General features: G+C 38.2%; 2 protein-coding genes across 3 annotated transcripts in view; one reads left to right on the top strand and one right to left on the bottom strand.

Annotated features, from left to right (window-relative positions):
* Nucleotides 1-15,192, bottom strand: part of ARSK (arylsulfatase family member K) — a 42,428-nt gene extending 27,236 nt beyond the window's left edge. For both annotated transcript variants that reach the window (XM_060143303.1, XM_060143304.1), the window contains exons 1-3: nucleotides 15,013-15,192; nucleotides 7,058-7,187; nucleotides 746-905 (exon numbers count right to left, since the gene is read on the bottom strand). In XM_060143303.1, the coding sequence (XP_059999286.1) occupies nucleotides 746-905; nucleotides 7,058-7,187; nucleotides 15,013-15,150 (428 nt within the window). In that variant the 5' untranslated portion in view covers nucleotides 15,151-15,192. The remainder of the gene's footprint in view (nucleotides 1-745; nucleotides 906-7,057; nucleotides 7,188-15,012) is intronic.
* Nucleotides 1-19,936, top strand: part of SKIC3 (SKI3 subunit of superkiller complex) — a 242,511-nt gene that overhangs the window by 141,053 nt on the left and 81,522 nt on the right. Inside the window, exon 4 of the mRNA XM_060143291.1 lies at nucleotides 19,240-19,308. The gene's annotated coding sequence lies outside the window, so the exon portion shown is untranslated. The remainder of the gene's footprint in view (nucleotides 1-19,239; nucleotides 19,309-19,936) is intronic.

Raw genomic sequence — 19,936 nt, 5'->3', positions numbered from 1 at the left:
TATGCAATACAAGGCATTCAACCTTAGATTCTTTTTATTATTGGACTGACTGAGAAAACAAAGAAAGAAAACAATTTCAAATAGGATAATATGAATAGTTGTATCTTACTTTGGATTAACCTTACTTTCCAAAAAAGTAGAAGGATTTTAAAGAGAAACTGGTGAAACTTTGTGAAATGAGCACATATTATTTCATTTAATGCTCACAACAAAGAAATTAAACTTCAGTTAGCTTAGATAATATTCCCAAGATTATACTACAAGTTAGTAGTAAACAGAGAAACTAGGATTCAAAAGTAGGCAATCTGATTCTAGATCTCTACTCTTATTCCCTATGCTTATTAGTTGCCTAATTTTTGAGGACTGAGTAAAATGAAAGAAAAAAAAAGTTACAATAGAATAAAGTTGGGGAGAACTGAAAAAAGCAAGTAGCAAGAAGATTATGGTCTTTAGAACAAATTGTAAAGTGAGTAATAAAGTAGCCCTTGTATAACTAAATCAAAATAAATCATGGACTAAACAATTTTATAGACCTTTAATGTTTAAGAAAAACAAAATTACTAGCATATAATTTCAATATTTTAAGAAGATTAAAGAAGGCTAAAGATTTAGCCAAATTAACACAATCTAGGGATTAAGAGATTTACATTCACCTTTGTGGAGAAATAAAAGAAGTCAAAAAGGGTACATGTATGTATTATAGCAGTGGGCTGCCTGTTAGAATCATTTTTATATTATATTTTACCTGATGGAGTGATGCCCTGAAATATAGTCCAGTTTTCCAAATTTTTGTGTTCGGTAGCCATGCTTCTCCATGACATCCATCCATGTTGTATAATTTGGATCTAAGCCCTTAAAGTTATTCCAAGATTCTGTTAAGTGAGTGAAGAGGCCACTCCACATTGCTGGGGGAAAAAAATGGGATCAGTGTAAATAAAGCTTAACAATTCGTTTTAATGATTAAGACAATTATACTGAGAGGAAAGAGACTGACTACTAGTTTAGAGCTTGTGCTCTGCAACAAGATATATCTGCATTAAGTGTTTTACCTAACATTTTTGATTGTTACCTCGTTTTATCAAGGGGAAAACTGAAATGAATTACTATTTCCATTTTACAGGTGAGTCTCTAAGGCTTGCAGCAGCGGTCCCCAAACTTTTTGGCACCAAGGACCAGTTTCGTGGAAGACAGCTTTTCTGCAGACTGGGGAGGGGGGGATGGTTTTGGGATGATTCAAGCACATTACATTTATTGTTCCCTTTATTTCTATTATTATTACGTTGTAATATATAATGAAATAATTATACAACTCACCATAATGCAGAATCAGTGGGAACCCTGAGCTTGTTTTCACTTGCCATTCACTGATAGGGTTTTGATATGTCTTCAAGCAATTGATTTATTATGGTCTCTGTTTAGTCAAACCTCTCTGCTAATGATAATCTGCATTTGCAGCCACTCCCCAGCACTAGCATCACCGCCTCAGCTCCACCTCAGATCATCAGGCATTAGATTCTCGTAAGGATTGCACAACCTAGACCCCTCACATGCGCAGTTCACAGTAGGGTTCACACTCCTATGAGAATCTAATGCAGCTGCTGATCTGACAGGAGGTGGAGCGCAGGTGGTAATGCAAGCGATGTGGGGTGGCTGTAAATACAGATGAAGCTTCGCTTGCTCATCCACCACTCACCTGCTATGCAGCCCAATTCCTAACAGGTCACAGACCAGTACCGGTCTGTGGCCCGGGGGTTGGGGACCTCTGGCTTACAGGTTAAGTTGTTTAAGGTAAATAAATGGAATTAAATATAAAGCTTGTCTGACTTGAGTCATAAAAATAATCACTAAGTATTTGTTGGTTAATTTTCCAAGTTGGTCAAATGAAGTACAGATCTCATTTCCCAAAAATCCTCAAGGCTTTTCCCTATTTCTTGTCTATATACTGGCTTGCCACAAAAAACTTACGTGTTCTATGTTTTCTCTCTCATTTTCTACAGCTATCATTGTTTAGTCAATAAATCTTTTTTTTTCAAATATTAACATACCTAAAGGGAGAAATAGATAGCAATACAATAATACTAGGGGACTTCAACAGCAGATAGATCTTCCAGACAGAAAACCAATAAGGAAACACTGGACTTAACCTACATGTTAGAACAGATGGAATTAAGATTTTCAGTACATTCCATCCAAAAGCAAAAGAAAGTACATTCTTCTCAAGTGCACATGGAACATTCTCCAGGAAGATCATATGTTAGGACACAAAACAAGTCTTCATAAATTTAAAAAGACTGAAATCATATCAAGCATCTTTTCTGACCACAATGATATGAAACTAGAATCAGTTATAAGAAGAAAACTGGAAAATTGACAAATATATGGAGTTTAAACAACATGTTCCTGAACAACCAATGGGGCAAAGAAGAAATCAAAAGAGAGGTCAAAAAAATATCTTGAGACAGATGAAAATAGAAATACAACATAGCAAAACAAATGGCATGCAGAAAAAGCAGTTCTAAGAGGGAAGTTCACAACTTTAAGTGCCTACATTATAAAAAAGAAATAACTCAAATAAACAACCTAACTTTATATCTCAAGGATCTAGGAAAAGAAGAACAAACTAAGCCCAAAGTTAGTAGAAGAAAGGAAATAACAAAGATCAGAGTGGAAATAAATAGAGACTAAAAAGACAATAGAAAAGATCAATAAAACTAAGAGTTGTTGGGGCTTCCCTTGTGGTAAAGAATCTGCCTTACAATGCAGGGGATGCGGTTTTGATCCCTGGTCAGGGAACTAAGATCCCACATGCTGCGGGGCAACTAAGCCCGTGAGCCACAACTACTGAGCTCGTGCACCTCAATGAGAGAGCCTGCATGCCGCAAACTATAGAGCCCATGCACCCTGGACCCTGCACGCCACAACCAGAGAGAGAAAATCCTGCACACCACAACTAGAGAGAAGCCCGCGTGCCAAGACAAAGAGCTCGTGCCACAACGAAAATCCCACACGCCTCCAGTGAAGACACCACGTGCCACAACTAAGATGCAGCCAAACAAACAAACAAAAAAACTAAGAGTTGTTTTTTTTTTCTTAAATAAAATGGACAAATCCTTAGTTAGACTTTCCAAGAAAAAAACAAGGGGACTCAAATAAAATTAGGAATTAAAGAGGAGACACTACAACTGATACCACAGAAAGACAAAGGATCACAAGAGACTACCATGAACAATTATACTAACAAATTGGAAGAATTGGATACGTTCCTAGAAATGTAAAACCTACCAAGATTGAATCATGAAGAAATAGAAAAGCTGAACAGACCAATTATGAGTAAGGAGATTGAATCGGTAATCAAAAACCTCCCAATGAAGAAATGTCCAGGACCAGATGGCTTCACTGGTGCATTCTATCAAACATTTAAAGCAGAATTAAAACTAATCCTTCTGGGGCTTCCCTGGTGGTGCAGTGGTTAAGAATCTGCCTGCCAATGCAGGGGACGCGGATTTGATCCCTGATCCAGGAAGATCCCACATGCCGCAGAGCAACTAAGCCTGTGCTCCACAACTACTGAGCCTGTGCTCTAGAGCCCACGAGCCACAACTACTGAAGCCTGTGTGCCTAGAGCCCGTGCTCCTCAACAAGAGAAGCCACCACAATGAGAAGCCTGCACACCTCAACGAAGAGTAACCCCCGCTGGATGCAACTAGAGAAAGCCCACGTGCAGCAACGAAGACCCAACACAGCCAAAAATAAATTAATTAAACAAATTTTAAAGAATAAGCCAAAGAGGTACATTTAAAAAAGAAAACAGTCCTTCTCAAACTCTTCCAGAAAAGAGAAGATGAGGAAACATTTCCAAACTCATGAGGCCAGCAATACCATGATAGCAAAACAAGACAAGGACACTACAAGAAAAGGAAATAATAGGCCAAGATCTGTGATGAACATAGATGCAAAAATTCTCAACAAAATATTAGCAAACCTAATTTAACAATACTTTGAAAGAATCATACATCATGATCAATTGGGATTTACTCCAGGAAGGCAAAGATGGTTCAACATCTGCAAATCTATCAATGTGATATACCACATCAGCAAAATGAGGGATAAAAAAAAATATGATCATCTCAATAGATGCAGAAAAAGCCTTTGACAAATTTTAGCATTCATTCATGTGGGATTAATTGAGAGATTAGGATTGACATATATTCACTACCATGTGTAAAAAAGATAGCTAGTGGGAACCTGCTGTATAGCACAGGGAGCTCAGCTCAGTGCTCTGTGATGATGTAGACAGGTGGAATGGGGGAGGAGTGGGAGGAAGGTCCAAGAGGGAGGGGATATATGTATACATATAGCTGATTCACTTCCTTGTACAGCAGAAACTAACACAACATTGTGAAGCAACTATACTCCAATTAAAAAAAACCTCTTGAAAAACTGGGTATAGAAGGAATATATAGAAGCCCACAGCTAACATCATATTCAATGGTAAAAAGCTAAAAGTTTTTCCTCTAAGATCAGGAACGAGACAAGGGTGCCCACTCTCAGCACTCTTATTCAACACAGTTCTAGAAATCCTAGCCTGAGCAGTTAAGCAAGAAAAAGAAATAAAAGGCATCCAAATCAGAAAAGAATAAGTAAAATTGTCCCTATTTGCAGAAACATGATATTATATATAGAAAACCAAAAAGACTTTACCAAAAAACTGTTAGAACTAATCAATACGTTTAGTAAAGTTGCAGGATATAAAATCAATATGCAAAAATCAGTTGCATTTCTATATACTAATGATGAACTACCAGAAAAAATTACCCAAAAAATCCATTTATGATCGTATAAAAAAGAATAAAATACTAATGAATAAATTTAACCAAAGAGATGAAAGATCTGTACACTAAAAACTTTAAGACACTGATGACAGAAACTGAAGAATATACAAGTAAATGAAAAAATAGAAAGCAAAGATGAGGAACTAGTCAGTAGCAAATGTGTGATTACTTATGTGTACTAACCTAGATTGCTGATTGAGATCAAATGAAATTTTTCGTGAAGAGATGTTGCATCTTAGTGTATTTGCTGTGTCTTATCTGATTTATCACCTTGTCTACCTGTGTGCCTTTATAATTCAGTATAAGCATCCCTTCAGTACTTTAGCCTCCTCTGCTTTGTGCAGATAGAGTGTGGAGGTTTTCTTTGTGTTATCTCATTCCACTTGCTCAATAAAGAATAAAAACTTAACTTCATACCTGCTTTCATTAATTGTTATAATTATTTCCTAAAATGTCTGTTTCAGATTCTGAAAACCTGGTGATCAGGCAGATAGCAGGTCCTTACTGATTGCGGGTTGACTATGGCATTTATCATGTGTTCAGCAGTTATGTTGCTGTTGGGGACACAGGTGTTAATAAGGCCCCAGTGTTTGGAGCTTGGCTTTGGTAGTGACCTCATTGTTAGTTTTTTGGGAGGTAGCATTATGGCTGTATATTGGGGACAGATTACCAGAAGTGTTATGTGGATGCACATAAGCCTAATCTGACTGGTTCAACTCATGGAAGTGTTCTTATTTTCTCTAGAATATGGTGTATACCTTAAACTAATACAGTGTTATATGTCAATTACATCTCGGTAAAACTGGAAAGAAATCCCTTTCCTTTTCCCTTTTCTGTGTACACACATGGCAGGGTTGAATCCTTTTCTCATCTAACAAAATGCTTTCTTTTTGAGGAGTGGAATGGGGCATTACCTGGCTTTGAATCCCAATGATGCTAGTTACTGAGTGACCTTTGATAAGTTATTTAACCTTTCAGTACTTTAGTTTTCATCTGCAAAATGGGGATAATAACAATATCTACTTTGTGAAATGTGGGGTATTATATAAATTAAGACATGTAAGGCAGTTATGTTGCCAGGCACATAGTAAGAATGCAATAAATGTTAGTTTTTATCACTATTATTCCTTCTCTTTGTTCAAACTCTCCAAAATATACTTCTTCCAGAAAAAGCATCACCTAACATTTTTGAAACCTTTAGAGTTCATTGAGCACTTTTTAAAATCCATTATCTCATTTGATGCTGGGAACAACACTGTGAGGGACACAGCACATACAGCATTCTGTAGATAAAGAAACTGAGGGACTTGCTTGACGTGGTCCATTGAGGATTGGAATCCAGACATCACCTCACCCTGGTCCATTGCTCATTCCACTTGCTCAATAAAGAATAAAAAAATTAACAAACATGTTTTTAATATACCTGGTCCTTCACTATTGAAATATTTAAAATAGAGTTTAGGTTTCCTTTAATCATTGGTGATTATATAGTTGATGGTGCTGAAAATGTAGGTGAAAGAACTTGTGACTCAAATCACAGAGAATATGATGTCAGGAACTTATGGACAAAAGAAGATTGTTGGGTGCTATTTATGAGTTCCAAAGCAAGAGGAGAAAGAAAACAACTCTATCAGACAATAGAATTTATAAAAATGTCAATTTTCCCTGATTTTTCAGTTAGTCATGGCTTAATATCACTGTTATTTTGCCATTAAAACTATGCCTATTTGTTAAATTACTGTAATAAAAGTGAACAATTAAATTTGGGATAGAAGTGAATTGGAACTGAAGAGAAAAAATATGTAATCTGAAATAATACAGAAAAATCCAGATATATCTGAAAAGTTCTAACGACTTTGTGGTATACTTTGAAGTCTCCTCCCAGCTCCCTATCTCTTACTAAAAAATTTCCTTGGAAATAGAACTCTTCAAGGAAATATGAGCATTTCCTAATTTGCCTGGATAGTCAAAAGATTTTTTGTCACCAATCCTAAGGGAAATGAAACAATAATACTTGAACTAAATACCAATTTAGGTGATAAAATTCCTATTCTTAAAAAACCCCAATACCCAATACATACCTTATAACACACATCACATATATTAAAATTTTTTTATTAGATGCCAAATATGACTTACTATCCTATTTGGGGGTATAATTTTTTAAATTGTGAAAACATTTTCAGCATGGGACCACTTCCAGTAATATTAAAGCATGCTCATACCTGCGCGCGATGGGCAGCAGATCGGAGAGTTTGTGTAGGCGTTCAGAAAGGACGTGCCATGTGCTTTCATGAAGTTGATAAAAGGAAGTTTCACTACCCGACTCCCTGGATAAAATGTTAGCCTTCCATCCTGGAATAAAGAAATTTAATTACCATTGATTACATCACAAAAGAAAATAATTTCCTTTCATTTTAACCATAAAATTCACAAATAGCAAAAGACTTCAGTATGATCCTAAGAATCCTCAAAAGATAAAAACGGGTAGAGAAACTGTTATCATTCTCTGATTCATAATATTGAGATTTCAATGTAGTGTGACATTTGTGTGTGTGTGTTTTTTTTTTTGCGGTACGCGGGCCTCTCACTGTTGTGGCCTCTCCCGTTGCGGAGCACAGGCTCCGGACGCGCAGGCCCAGCGGCCATGGCTCACGGGCCCAGCCGCTCCGCGGCATGTGGGATCTTCCCGAACCGGGGCACGAACCTGTGTCCCCTGCATCGGCAGGCAGACTCTCAACCACTGCGCCACCAGGGAAGCCCTGTGGTGTGACATTTGGATCCATTTGAATATAGTAAATAAATGAAAGGAACTTCCTGGAAGGTTTCTTTTTGGGGGATGATGGACTGAGTGAACCAATGTTTATTGAGTATTTAGTATGTGCCAGGCACTGTGAAAGATCTAGAGATACAATGGTGAATAAAAACAGAGTCCCTGGCCTCATGAAGCTTACAGCCTAGTAGGGGAGGCAAAAAACATACTCGTAAATAAACTAAGAATAATTACAAGTTACTGTGATATGTGCTTTGAGAAAAACCTAAGATACAGAATAACAAGGGAGACCTACTTTGATACAGGGAAGGCTTCTCTGGGAAGTGAGACCTAAAGAATGAGAAGAATCAGCCATTCAAATAACTTAAGGGACATGTAAAGTTAGAGATACCTTCAGGACTTAAGTGGAGATAACAACTAAGCAGCTAGAGAAATGAGCCTGAAGATTGGAAGAGATGTTTGGGTTGGAGATACGTATTTTGGAATCGAATTGGGAATTGAAGAACTCTTCTTGGTAAAGAGCAAAAAGAGAAAAAAGGATGTTCCAGTCCTGGAGTTATATCTATTGTATGTTTTCAATGTAATTGTAAATAAACAGTTTAAAAGTGAACCAATCCAAAATACGGGATATACATAAACCTTTGAGATGTCTGAGATTTCCAAATGGATATATAAATTAGGCTGTAGGGTACAGACAGGAATCTGGAGCTCAGAGAATTTTATCCTGGTGAAATAAGTCTTTAACATATTCATGGTATTGAAAAGTGTGAGACTGACTCCTTTAAGACTGCTTTAAGGGAGAGAGTGAAAAGAGAGGAAAGAAAGGAACCCTGAGGAGTCCCGAATAAGAGGAGAAGGCAGCATGGGAAACTGAGAAAGAATGGCCAGTGAGGGAGGAAGGTATCAGTAGACTGAGTCTCATGAAAGCTGAGAGAAGACAGTGTGTCAAGAAAGGGTAATAGCTGTGTTGAGAGGGTGTGTAAAAGAAGGCCAGAAAATGCACACTGGAATTAGTAGGATGGAGATAGTTGGTGATGCTGACAAGAGCACTTCCAATGGAGTTGTAGGGATGGACACCTAAAGCAGACAGGGAAAAGAGAATGGGAGGTGACATGGTGAAAAAACCTCTTCTAAGTAGTTGTTTTTGCAAAGCGAAACAGAAAAATGGGATGGATGTTAGAGAGAGTTAGCTGGAGGATAAATGTGGGATTAAGGTCAGGTTTTTTTAAAGATGGGGAATATTAGAGCATGCTTGTATGTTGAAATAAATACCACTTCTAGCAGGAGTAATCGCTGAATGCTAAGCAAACTTAGCTTCCTGAATGATGAGCTAGGGAGCCTAAGACAAAAGTGCATAAGAATTTTGTTAAATTCGTAAATTCAAACTCTCAGAAACATCCTCGTAAATCCCAAATGCCTAGATGTATTATTCCTACAATCTTTTGGATATGGGGGTTAATAACCATTTGTGGCCACTGGCCACTCTAGACAACCCAGCCACTCAGGTTCATCTAGCTGGAGGGATGCAGCACACAGTCATGTGGCAGAAGCACTGCAATGATTCAAACAGTGAGGCTTGGACTCCAAGTCCTGCAGGCTAGGTTCAAATGGGTGTAACGACCACTGCAAATGGCTACAGCAGCATATCTATAACTCATGTTAGCAATTTCTTGGCTCATTTCTATGACTGGTACAAGGACTTCATCTGCATTGAAAGCAGGCTAGAAAGCAGGGATCTTTAAAGTGCAGAGCAGCAGGGATAGCAAATGGCAGAGGGGATAACTGCCTCACTTGGGGAAGTTTCTAACGTGGAATGTGTGAAACGTGGTCCACGTAAAGATTACTGCCTAAGATATATAAGGCACTCCACAATATTTAGTGAATTAAATGAAACGAGTCTTTAATCCAGAGCTGTTCAATTTACAAAAGGCAAATTTAATATGTTCAAAATTCAACAGTGTATTTTTGCAAAGCTTAATAAACCTGGATTAAGTACATCAGTGGAAAGATTTGTATTTGATTAGGTTCTTAGAAAATATTTAAATTATGCTACACATATTCTCAATGTCAAAAGCATACCAATACTCTAAACAAAGATCAAAATTACTATATTATTAGAGAAAATATTAAACATTTCTAGAAGTTTTGGTTTTTTAACTTCATGTAGTTTTTACACACTAGCAAATACTTTAAAAAATAGACTAAAACTGGTACCACTGCTCATGGTATCAATGGGAGGTGGTCCACGTAATAATTAATTCTGAACTGAAATGGATCTTAACATGGTTAGCTGATAAAAACACAGAGAAAGTTAAGTCTTCCATAGTGTGGTACTGTGGTTCACAATGGATAGTCAGTCATAGGTCAAACTATAGTTCTATCACATTTAGTTGGGAGAGGAAATCTTACAGAATGGCTTTCAGAATAACTTCCATCATTTAACAATAGCCCATTTCAATTTTCTCAAGGTCATTCCTACAGTTCAAAACAATTACAGTACTCTAACAGTGGGCATTTAAAAAAGAAAAAGAGGCCCACTCATTGGCTTTCTGCATACAAGTGACAATAATGATACCAATTGCCTTAATTTCTGAATTTTGCTATTATTCTGGACTCTCGTGGGTCCAGGCATTTTCCCCCTTGGGATGGATGAGCTTTTTGTGTAGATATGATTTTGTGATCTGGATTGCTCCTTCTAGAACCATGACTTGGTTCTCAGTTCCTCATCATTCTGGGCCAGGGAAAACCAGTGAAGTTTAGATTTCAAGACATCATTCTAATGAAAGAATGTAACAGTAACTTCAACTGTCTAGATGTATTATCAAGCAAGACTGTTAAGAGCATGCTTTTCAGATCTGTTCACCAGACTGAATGAGATCCTCACTAGACTCTGGTATACAGTCCTGTGCCCACCTCCCACTCCTGAAACCTCACCCAAACTAAGAACAATGCAGGTGCAGGGGTGGAAGGAGGGAGGCAGAGAGGATGCTTGTGCCCTTTAAGACCCAGGCAGAGGTGCTTATTTTCTCTTTTTTAAAAAAGGGTTTAAGATGTAATTCACACATCATAAAACCCATTTAATTTGTACAATTCAATGTTTTTTAGTATATTCAGAGAGTTGTGCAACCATCACCATAATCAATTTTAGAACATTTCCATCATGTATTCCTTGTATCCCTTAGCCACCACCTGGTAATCCTCCCATTTTCCCAAACCCTAGGTAATTGCTGACCTGTCTCTACTTTCTGTCTCTGTAGATTTGCTTTCTCTGGACAAACGGAATCATACAATATGTGGCCCTTTGTGAGTAGCTTCTTTCTCTTAGCATAACAATTTCTAGGTTCATCCACACTGCAGCATGTTATCAGTACTGCATTTGTTTTTTTTATTGTCGAATAATATTACTAAATTTTATTTATCCATTTACCAGCTGATGTATATTTGGGTTGTTTTCAATTTTTGTCAGTATTAACATTCATGTACAAGTTTTTGTGTGGACATATGTTTTTATTTCTCTTGGATATATACCTCGAAGTGGATTGCTGGATCATATGGTAACTCACGTTTAGCATTTTAGGAATTGCTAAACTGTTTTCCAAAGTGGCTGCACCATTTACATTCCCACCAGTAGAGTATGAGTGTTGCAATTCTCCCATATTCTCGTGACCCTAGTTATTGTCTCCTTTTATTTTTCTTAATAAATTTATTTATTTATTTTTGGCTGCATTGAGTTTTCGTTGCTGCGCGCGGGCTTTCTCTAGTTGCAGTGAGTGGGGACTACTCTTCGTTGTGGTGCGCGGGCTTCTCATTGCGGTGGCTTCTCTTGTTGTGGAGCATGGGCTGTAGGCACGCAGGCTTCAGTAGTTGTGGCACGTGGGCTCAGTAGTTGTGGCTCATGGGCTCTAGAGCGCAGGCTCAGTAGTTTTGGCACACAGGCTTAGTTGCTCCGTGGCATGTGGGATCTTCCCAGACCAGGGCTCTAGGCATGTGGGATCTTCCCAGACCAGGGCTCGTAACCCGTGTCCCCTGCATTGGCAGGCGGACTCTTAACCACTGGGCCACCAGGTAAGCCCTATTGTCTCTTTTTGATTATAGTCGTCTTAGTGGGTGTGAATTGGTATCTCATTGTGGTTTTGATTTGCATTTCCCTAATGACTAATGATGTTGACTATCTTTTCATGTGCTTATTGACCATTTGCATATCTTCTTTGGAGAACTGTCTTTTCAGATCCTTTGCCCAGTTTTTAATTGCCTAATCCAGAGTCACGAAGATTTGCCCCTATATTTTCTTCTAAGGGTTTTATAATTTTAGCTTTTATGTTTCATTCATCAATTCATTTTGAGTTACTTTTTGAAAATGGTGTGAGGCATTTTGCATGTGGATAGTCAGTTTTCCCAGCATTATCTGTTGAAAAGACTATTCTTTCCCCATTAAATGGTCTTTGCACCCTTACTGAAAAACCAACTGACTATAAACCTGAGAGTTTATTTCTCTACTTTCAATTCTATTCTGTTGATTTATATGTCTATCTATTGTTATGCCAGTAAAACACCATCTTGATTACTGTAGTTTATGGTAAGTTCTCAAAGTAGAAAGTTTAAGTCCTCCAATTTTGTTCTCAGGTATTCTGGGTCCCTTGAATATCCACATGACTTTTAAGATGGGTTTCTCTGTTTCTGCAAAAACGTCATAGGGATTTTTATAGAGATTGCATTGAATCTGTAGATCAATTTGATGATTATTACTATATTAACAATATTAAATCTGATTTCAGTATAAGAATTGAACTTCTTTGGTTAGATTTAATCCTAAGTATTTCATTTTTTGGATGCTATTTTATTTTTACTTTTAAAAAATATTTATTTATTTATTTGGCTGTGCCAGGTCTTAGTTGCAGCATGTGGGATCCTCGTTGCTGCGTGCAGGATCTTTAGTTGCAGCGTGTGGGATCTAGTTCCCTGACCAGGGATTGAACCCGGACCCCCTGCATTGGGAGCATGGACTCTTAGCCACTGGACCACCAGGTAAGTCCCTGGATGCTATTTTAAATTGAATTGTTTTCTTAATTTTACTTTCAGTTTGTTCATCAATCAAGTGTATAAAAATACAACTGATTTTTGTATATTGATCTTACATCCTACAGCCTTGCTAGACTAACTTATTAGTTCTAGGATTTTGTAGTAGATTCCCTAGGATTTTCTTTATACAAGGTTATGTTAGGTGCAAATAGAGATACTTTTAATTTTTCCTTTCTAATCTAGATGACTTTTATTTCATTTTCTTGTCTAATTTCCTGTCTAAAACCTCCAGCATAATTGCAATAAACATAGTGAGAACAGAAAGGCTTGTCTTGTTCCTGATCTTTGGGAGAAAACATTGTCTTTTATAGTTAAGTATAACATTAGCTGTGGATTTTTTGCAGATGTTCTTTGTTTTTAAATACATTTTTTAAAATTAATTTATTTATTTATGGCTGTGTTGGGTCTTGGTTGCTGTGCATGGGCTTTCTCTAGTTGCGGTGAGCGGGGGTTACTCTTCATTGCAGTGTGCCGGCTTCTCACTGCGGTGGCTTCTCTTGTTGCGGAGCGCAGGCTCTAGGCGTGTGGGCTTCAGTAGTTGCAGCACGCAGGCTCAGTAGTTGTGGCTCACGGGCTCTAGAGCGCAGGCTCAGTAGTTGTGGCGCATGGGCTTAGTTGCTCCGTGGCATGTGGGATCTTCCCGGACCAGGGCTCGAACCCGTGTCCCCTGCATTGGCAGGCGGATTCTTAACCACTGCGCCACCAGGGAAGCCCTGTAGATGTTCTTAATCAGAATGAAAAAATTCTCTTCTATTTCTACTTGGTTGAGTGCTTTTATCATGAAGTGTTATTGAACTTCGTCAAATGCTGTTTCTGCATCTATTGATATGATCACGTGTTTTTTGCCCTTCATTCAATTAACGTGGTCTACTACACTGACTGATTTTCAGATATTAAATCCACCTTACATTTCAGGGATAAATCACACTTAGTCATGGTGTGTAACCCTTTCTATATATTGCTGAATTTGATTTGTTTGTATTTTTTCAGGATCCTTTCTTTTATATTCATAAGGCATTAGTCTGCATACAATATTTGTATACACAAATATATAAAAATCTATGTGCTTATACTATACTAAAAAATAAACCAAATATTTCAGTCATCTTCAGAAGTTTCTAGGATGTTTTGATGCACCACCCAGGTTCCCTTTTAGAGTGAAAGATTGCCTCTGCTGAAGAGAGTTGTCTTGCCCAAAATGGTGCCTCATTCTGGGAGCATTCCACAAGTAATGGCCATCCAACATGAGGGTACAAAGGCCTGGTCTCCTCACCACAAATGGAAACAGTTCTGAAGCATCATACTAGTTTGAGAACTACCCATAAGATCAGCTGAGGCCTCCAGTGAGACAGTGACAAAACTCAACTTCTCTCTGCACAGTCCTGCTTTCTTCCTTTCCCTTTGATCTCATGAGTACTCCCTAATAAACCTCTTTCATGTTACTCTCCAATATTGCCTGTTTCCTAAGTTTAGATAATCATCAAGATTACTTTAATATTCTCAGCAAACCCTATGGGTATATCCAGATTATGTAACTTTAATAATCACGGGTTAATCTATGAGGAAAGGCAATACAACATAATGATTAAAAGCACTCTTTGGTGCCAGATATGCTTTAACACCAATAATCTATGTGACCACAGTAACACCCAGTCATAAAAAACTAATATTATAATTAGTAACCAAACATTTGTCCAAGCATTAGGTTTAATATCATGGATAATACTAAAAGTATCAGGTAATGTTGACAGTAGTATTCTTTTTAGTTGATGGCTTGGGAGAGTTACAAAAACTGTTTAAGTTTGGGATTAAACAGCAACAACACCACCACACATACACACACACATACACAATCTGGAATATGGGCGAGTGTCAAATTATGTCAACTAATGAATATAAATCAGACTAACAGGATTATCAGACACCTGAGTAATAAAAATAACGTTGACTGCTGGAAAGCTAACAGGCTTTTATGTTGAAATAGAATGTTATTTTTCCCCACAATTGAATCAAGCGGGGGTATGGATTGAACGTTTATTAGTAGTGGTAAGATAATTTAGTGGGTCGAGGTCAGCAATTAAAAAAAATTTGCAAAGATGCTAATTGGAGTGCATCTTACTAAAGTATGTTTGTTTTACACGCATATCTATGTGGTGCACGTATGTGTGTACGGGGCCTCAAAGTAAAATGCATTTCTTACTTTGCATCAGGGTAAAACACGTTTGAAAGTCTCAGATTCTGCTCCCCAAAGCCAGCAGCACAGGATGGGCTGTGGGCCGGTCGCGGGTGTGTAGCGGGGCGCCCCCTCCCCTGCCTTTCCATACTTACGAAGGAGTCGCTCACGACTAGCACCACGTTAGGCGCATCTGGCCAAGCCTTAACTGCTCCCCGCCTCTGCCCACCTGCCCCAGGAGCTGGTGTTGCCAGCGCCGAGACTGCGACCACCGCCACCCACAGCGGCAGCATCACGGGGAGCTGTTCTGGGAGCCCGGCCTCTGGGCGCTGGACCCTGCCCCTCCCCCTAGGAAGTTCCACCCGAGAAAAGGAGGGCGGGGATCGCAGAGATCGCAGTTCGGTTTCCTTCACCCATGGAACTACAACTCCCATCAGGCTCGGGCTGAGCACATGCGCAAAGGAGGAATTTCCCTTTCTCGACTCACGTTAAGACCTTTTAATCAAATACCGAGCGAACTAAAACCCAGCCGTTTCCAGTCACGTGAGCGATGCCTGGGAAATGCGCATGCGCTCTGACTTCAGATTTGGCTTCTGCAGGAGAAGCATCTGTCCCAGGTTGGTTTTGGTCGCTGTCGCTTTTGCAGAAGTTGGAGCCGGTAGGCAGTTGAAATGTTACCTAGACAGAGAAAGGATCAGGGGCCGAGGCTGCTTGTTTTGCGCAGAGCAAGCGTGGCTGAGTGTTAGGTGAGACCGTGAACTGGGAGATGATGAGGTGGCAGCGCGTCTGTCACTTAAGTTGGATTGGGCGGTTCTTTGTGGGGCCTCTGTCTGGACCGCCTAAGGTGCGATATGGATACCGGGTGGCCCCTCGAATACCTTCCTCCCAAGGATGTTTCTAGCCTGCCTCATCCTATTCGCCGCTTTGCCTGTGCAGTAAGGATTTATTGTGCTCTGGTGGGGTGAGGAGCGGGGCCTGGTAAGAAAAGTTTCATCTTCTATGTGGGGATAAGCTTAGGTGGACTTTACCTTCAGAGTGCGAGGGAGAAGCTGGATAGGTTCTCAGAGGGAGAAACGTTGGGCTGTGTGACGTGTTCGATTAACTGACGTAGATTCAGAATACCATTGTTTTGCAGTGGTTTTGAAAAATCACTGGTCCTCTTGACTGTTGAACTCCTTTGGAGAAATCTGGAAGAAGCAGATTTCTGTCCCAGAGCCAGATTCCTGATTTCATTATTATAGTTTCAGGTATATAATTTGTGCCTCACATTAGTCGTTTTAGTATTTTGACAGGAAAAGGAGTTGTAGTATTTATTTACATAAAATCAACCTTTAATACTAATATTTGACAGTATTTTTTGCATACAGTAATTGTAAAAAGGACAGACCTTATTTATTTAACACTCATATAGTGCTTATTATGTGCTGGGTATTATACTACGCATTTATTGAGCACCTGTTTTGTGCCAGGTACTTTTACATGGAGTATTTTCTATAATCCTCACTTTCATCATTTTTCAGATAGGAAAGCTGAGACTTGGACAGGTTAAATGACCTGCCTAAGGTTACACAGGGAGCCAGTCTGAGTAGGACTTGAATTTGAGTAGTCTCTGCCCTAACTCATCGCCATGCTGTCTCTAATTAACTGCAAAATGTTATGCCATTCTAGTGATATTAAACTCTGTTAGTGAAGCAGCATTGTTAATCGAGCAGCATGCTAACGATCTATGGGAGCAGACAAATATATAAACAATAGTACCTGACCGTAAGGAACTTACACTCTAGGGAAAAAAAACAAAATAATAATACAGTATGAAAGGTAATATACATAGGCTCCCTCATGAACAGGCTATATTTCAAATATTTGTTTTGAGTTAATTTGGAATGTAGAACACATTTTACCATAGAAACAATGTTGACTGACATTTAGGTTCATAAAAATATATTTAACTTTATCTGTGGCATAGTATTGATTTTTGTAAACTATTTACTCTCTCTGGCCTTGTTTTCACAGGACGTGTATTCTGAGTTTCCGGTCAGGATGACAGGAACACATCTTTTTCTTTCTCTCTGTCTCCTTGGCAGTGTCAGTGGGAGCAGGTGCTGTACTGGGTTGGAGTGAGATAGATATTTTAGGGTCCCAGACATATAGCGCTGGAAAAATCTAAGAGACTTCTAGTCTTATTCTCATCTCACATTCAAGTTGTCGTACAATATTCCTCCCAAGTGGATTGTGCAGTCTGCGCCTTTTCATCTCCAGTGATGGGAAACACACTTCCTTCGAGGGGCCTGTGCCATATTTGTACAGGTTAAATTATTAAAAGTTCATATTTTGAGCTGCAGTCGGTCTCCCTCTACTTTTGATTGTTCATTAGTCCATTTACCTTCACTTTTACATGAATAATCTCTCCCTTTCAACAGCCCTTTTCAACTTCCCCACCATTTTTTTTTCCCCAGGTCTCCCCCAGTTCCTTCGGGTAATTATCATGTAACTTCAGGTTTGTTTGTTATTTGGTCACTCTTTTCTGGACATAAAGCATGTTTGCTAATCAGTAACTTACCCTGTCGGAAAAGGTACTTCTGAGTTGTTTGTGCACACCTTTCTGTGTGTACATGTGTGTATATAGTGTATTGTAGTGAGGGAGGGCTCCATTATGTGTATGTTTAGGTCATCAGTTAAAGGTATCTACATTACGGGTTACCTGCTTTAGTGAAATACTTTGCGGTTCAGAAAAGTCTTCAGTTGAAAGTCTTGGTCTAGGTTTTGGCTCTTCATAGTTTTTTAATGTCCAGAATACCAGCAGCACTATATTCTGCCCTAAGTGTGCAGTTAGTGACTATCTGGAACAAATTCAGTATTATCTTCACCTGCTGAAGAGACAGAATACATCTGTATAGAACATAAAGCATCTGTTAAGTTGCAGGCTTTAGTCTAGTATTTGTGTAATGACTAATTTGAAGGAGATACTTGCGTTTGATGATAGCTGTCTTTTGAAGAACATAAGCAAGAAGGTTGCTTCTTGAGAGATCAAGGAAGGAAGGATTGGGGATTTTAAATGTGTAGAGAAAGTATATAATAACCACTGTTGGTTAGGAATGGGAAAAAAGTGGTGAAGTTGATTGAGAGGGTGGTAGGAGATATGGACAACAGAACTAATAGCTATTGTGTTCAGGTGTTCTGTCTATGTACATATCAGGTAAGTGATCTCGTTCTCACTTTACCAATGAGGAAATAGGCTTGGAGGTGAAGTAAGGTGCCCAAGATCTGCGGAGACTTGAATCCAGATCCATCTTTCTTGACTTGGTGGCTGGATATGGCAGAATGAAGGGGCTGACAAAATCTGGGGAATTTTGTAAGAACAGAGTTGAAACAACTGAGTAAATCAGTAAAATTAGGTTGAGTGAGGAGGGTAATCATTTGTAGCTGGATGGCGGCTTAAAGAAGTTAGTGAAATGGGGAGTCAGGCTTTAACTTTTATTTTACCTCCTCACACCGTGTTTAACTTTTATTTTACTTTCCTAAACGTTATTAGGATCACAGTACTTTCTCTTCTTACCAGTAAGACCCTTTTCTGTGGAACTAACCCTTCTATTTAAGTACGTATATCACTAGTACATGTCTTCATCCCTACCAGGTTCACCTAAATTTTGTTCATTTCCTAGTTCTAAAGTAGCATTTTTTCCATTTTTACTTTATTCAGTTTTTCAAAATACCTCCATTCTCTCCAGGAAGCATTCTAGATTAATTTTGTTTGACAGAATCTGTTCCAGAGATACCATCGAAAGATACTTAGAATTTGTAGTCGTGTAAAGTTTGTGTTAGTATTTCAGATGGCTATTTAGATGGATTTTTAATATTTAAAAAAAAGTCTGCTCTATTTTATTAAATTACAAACTAGTCTAGTTGCGTCATATGGGCAACTTTTTTCATGTTTATAATTCCTTATGTGGCTTAGAACAAGATTCACTTTAGTGTAGTCAGCTTGCAGATTGTGAGTAAATAGTGCCCTTAACTGTCCTAGACTCAAAGCAAAGTAGCGTAGAAATAGGTGACATTCTCTTCTGGTTCAGTTTTTTATGTTGAAGTCAGTGTATTTTGAGTTTCTGTAATTTTTTTCTGAGTCTTTCTGATTTTTTATGATGTTCCTTTTACACCTTGTGGCTATAGCAACACAGTTTAGACTGATTCAGAAATTTGGAGATTACAATTAGTGTCTCTTTGGGAAAGAAAAAAGATGGAAAATTTTACATAATTATTTCTCATGTTTTAAATTATGAATTATGAAAATTGAACCCGAGTCCGATGTTTTAAAAAATTCAATATGTTTTGGGTTGTGTATGTCATCTTTTTTATGTGCCTGTGTTATATTTTACTTAATTTAGATGGATAAACATTTAAGGAACAATCTGAAATTCAATTTAAAGAGAAGATAAAGTGATAACAGCTAAAAGGTAAGTGTCTAGAATGCTAAATAATAGGTAATTGGAGTCTACTTTTACTTAATGATTGTTTTTACTGATTCTTTTCAGAAGGAAGGTGTAATGGTGTAGGTTATGGTCATCACAAAGTACCTTTAGACTTTTGTAATTAGATTTAAAGGTATCATTTTTTGCTTTTCTGTAATTAATTTCCAGTGTCATTATTGTCACTATTTTTAAAATTATTCTTCTTATTTGTGCTTTGTGGAATCTTTGTATCTCCACAACTTAAGGTTGTGGAGGTAGCATAAGGTTCCATAGCTTTAGCTGGAGTGTGTGGGACATATCAGTACATCTACCTATGTTAGTTTTGAGGTATATCATTGTCTTTTGGCATGGTTTTCACTTTTTTTTTTAGATATAGTTATTGCTCTTTATGCTTGATCTGTTGAATAAAAACCCTTTTAGGTTGGTAGTAAAAAAAAACCTTCATTGAGTGAAAAGGTGCTACATGAACACTCTTATTTAAAAAAGTCATTGAGATTGAGGAGAAAAAATGGGAGGAGAGGTATAAGGGAAAAATGTGTGGGGCTGTGGAAAAATATTAAAGACACTTGTAAGAGAGCCAGAGTTTTCTCTGAAGTGTTGGAAGTGCTTGGAA

Source organism: Lagenorhynchus albirostris, chromosome 3, assembly GCF_949774975.1.
Source record: "Lagenorhynchus albirostris chromosome 3, mLagAlb1.1, whole genome shotgun sequence".
NCBI lineage: Eukaryota > Metazoa > Chordata > Mammalia > Artiodactyla > Delphinidae > Lagenorhynchus > Lagenorhynchus albirostris.
The sequence above is the reverse complement of the archived record's forward strand: the minus strand, read 5'-3'. Positions and strand labels throughout refer to the sequence as shown.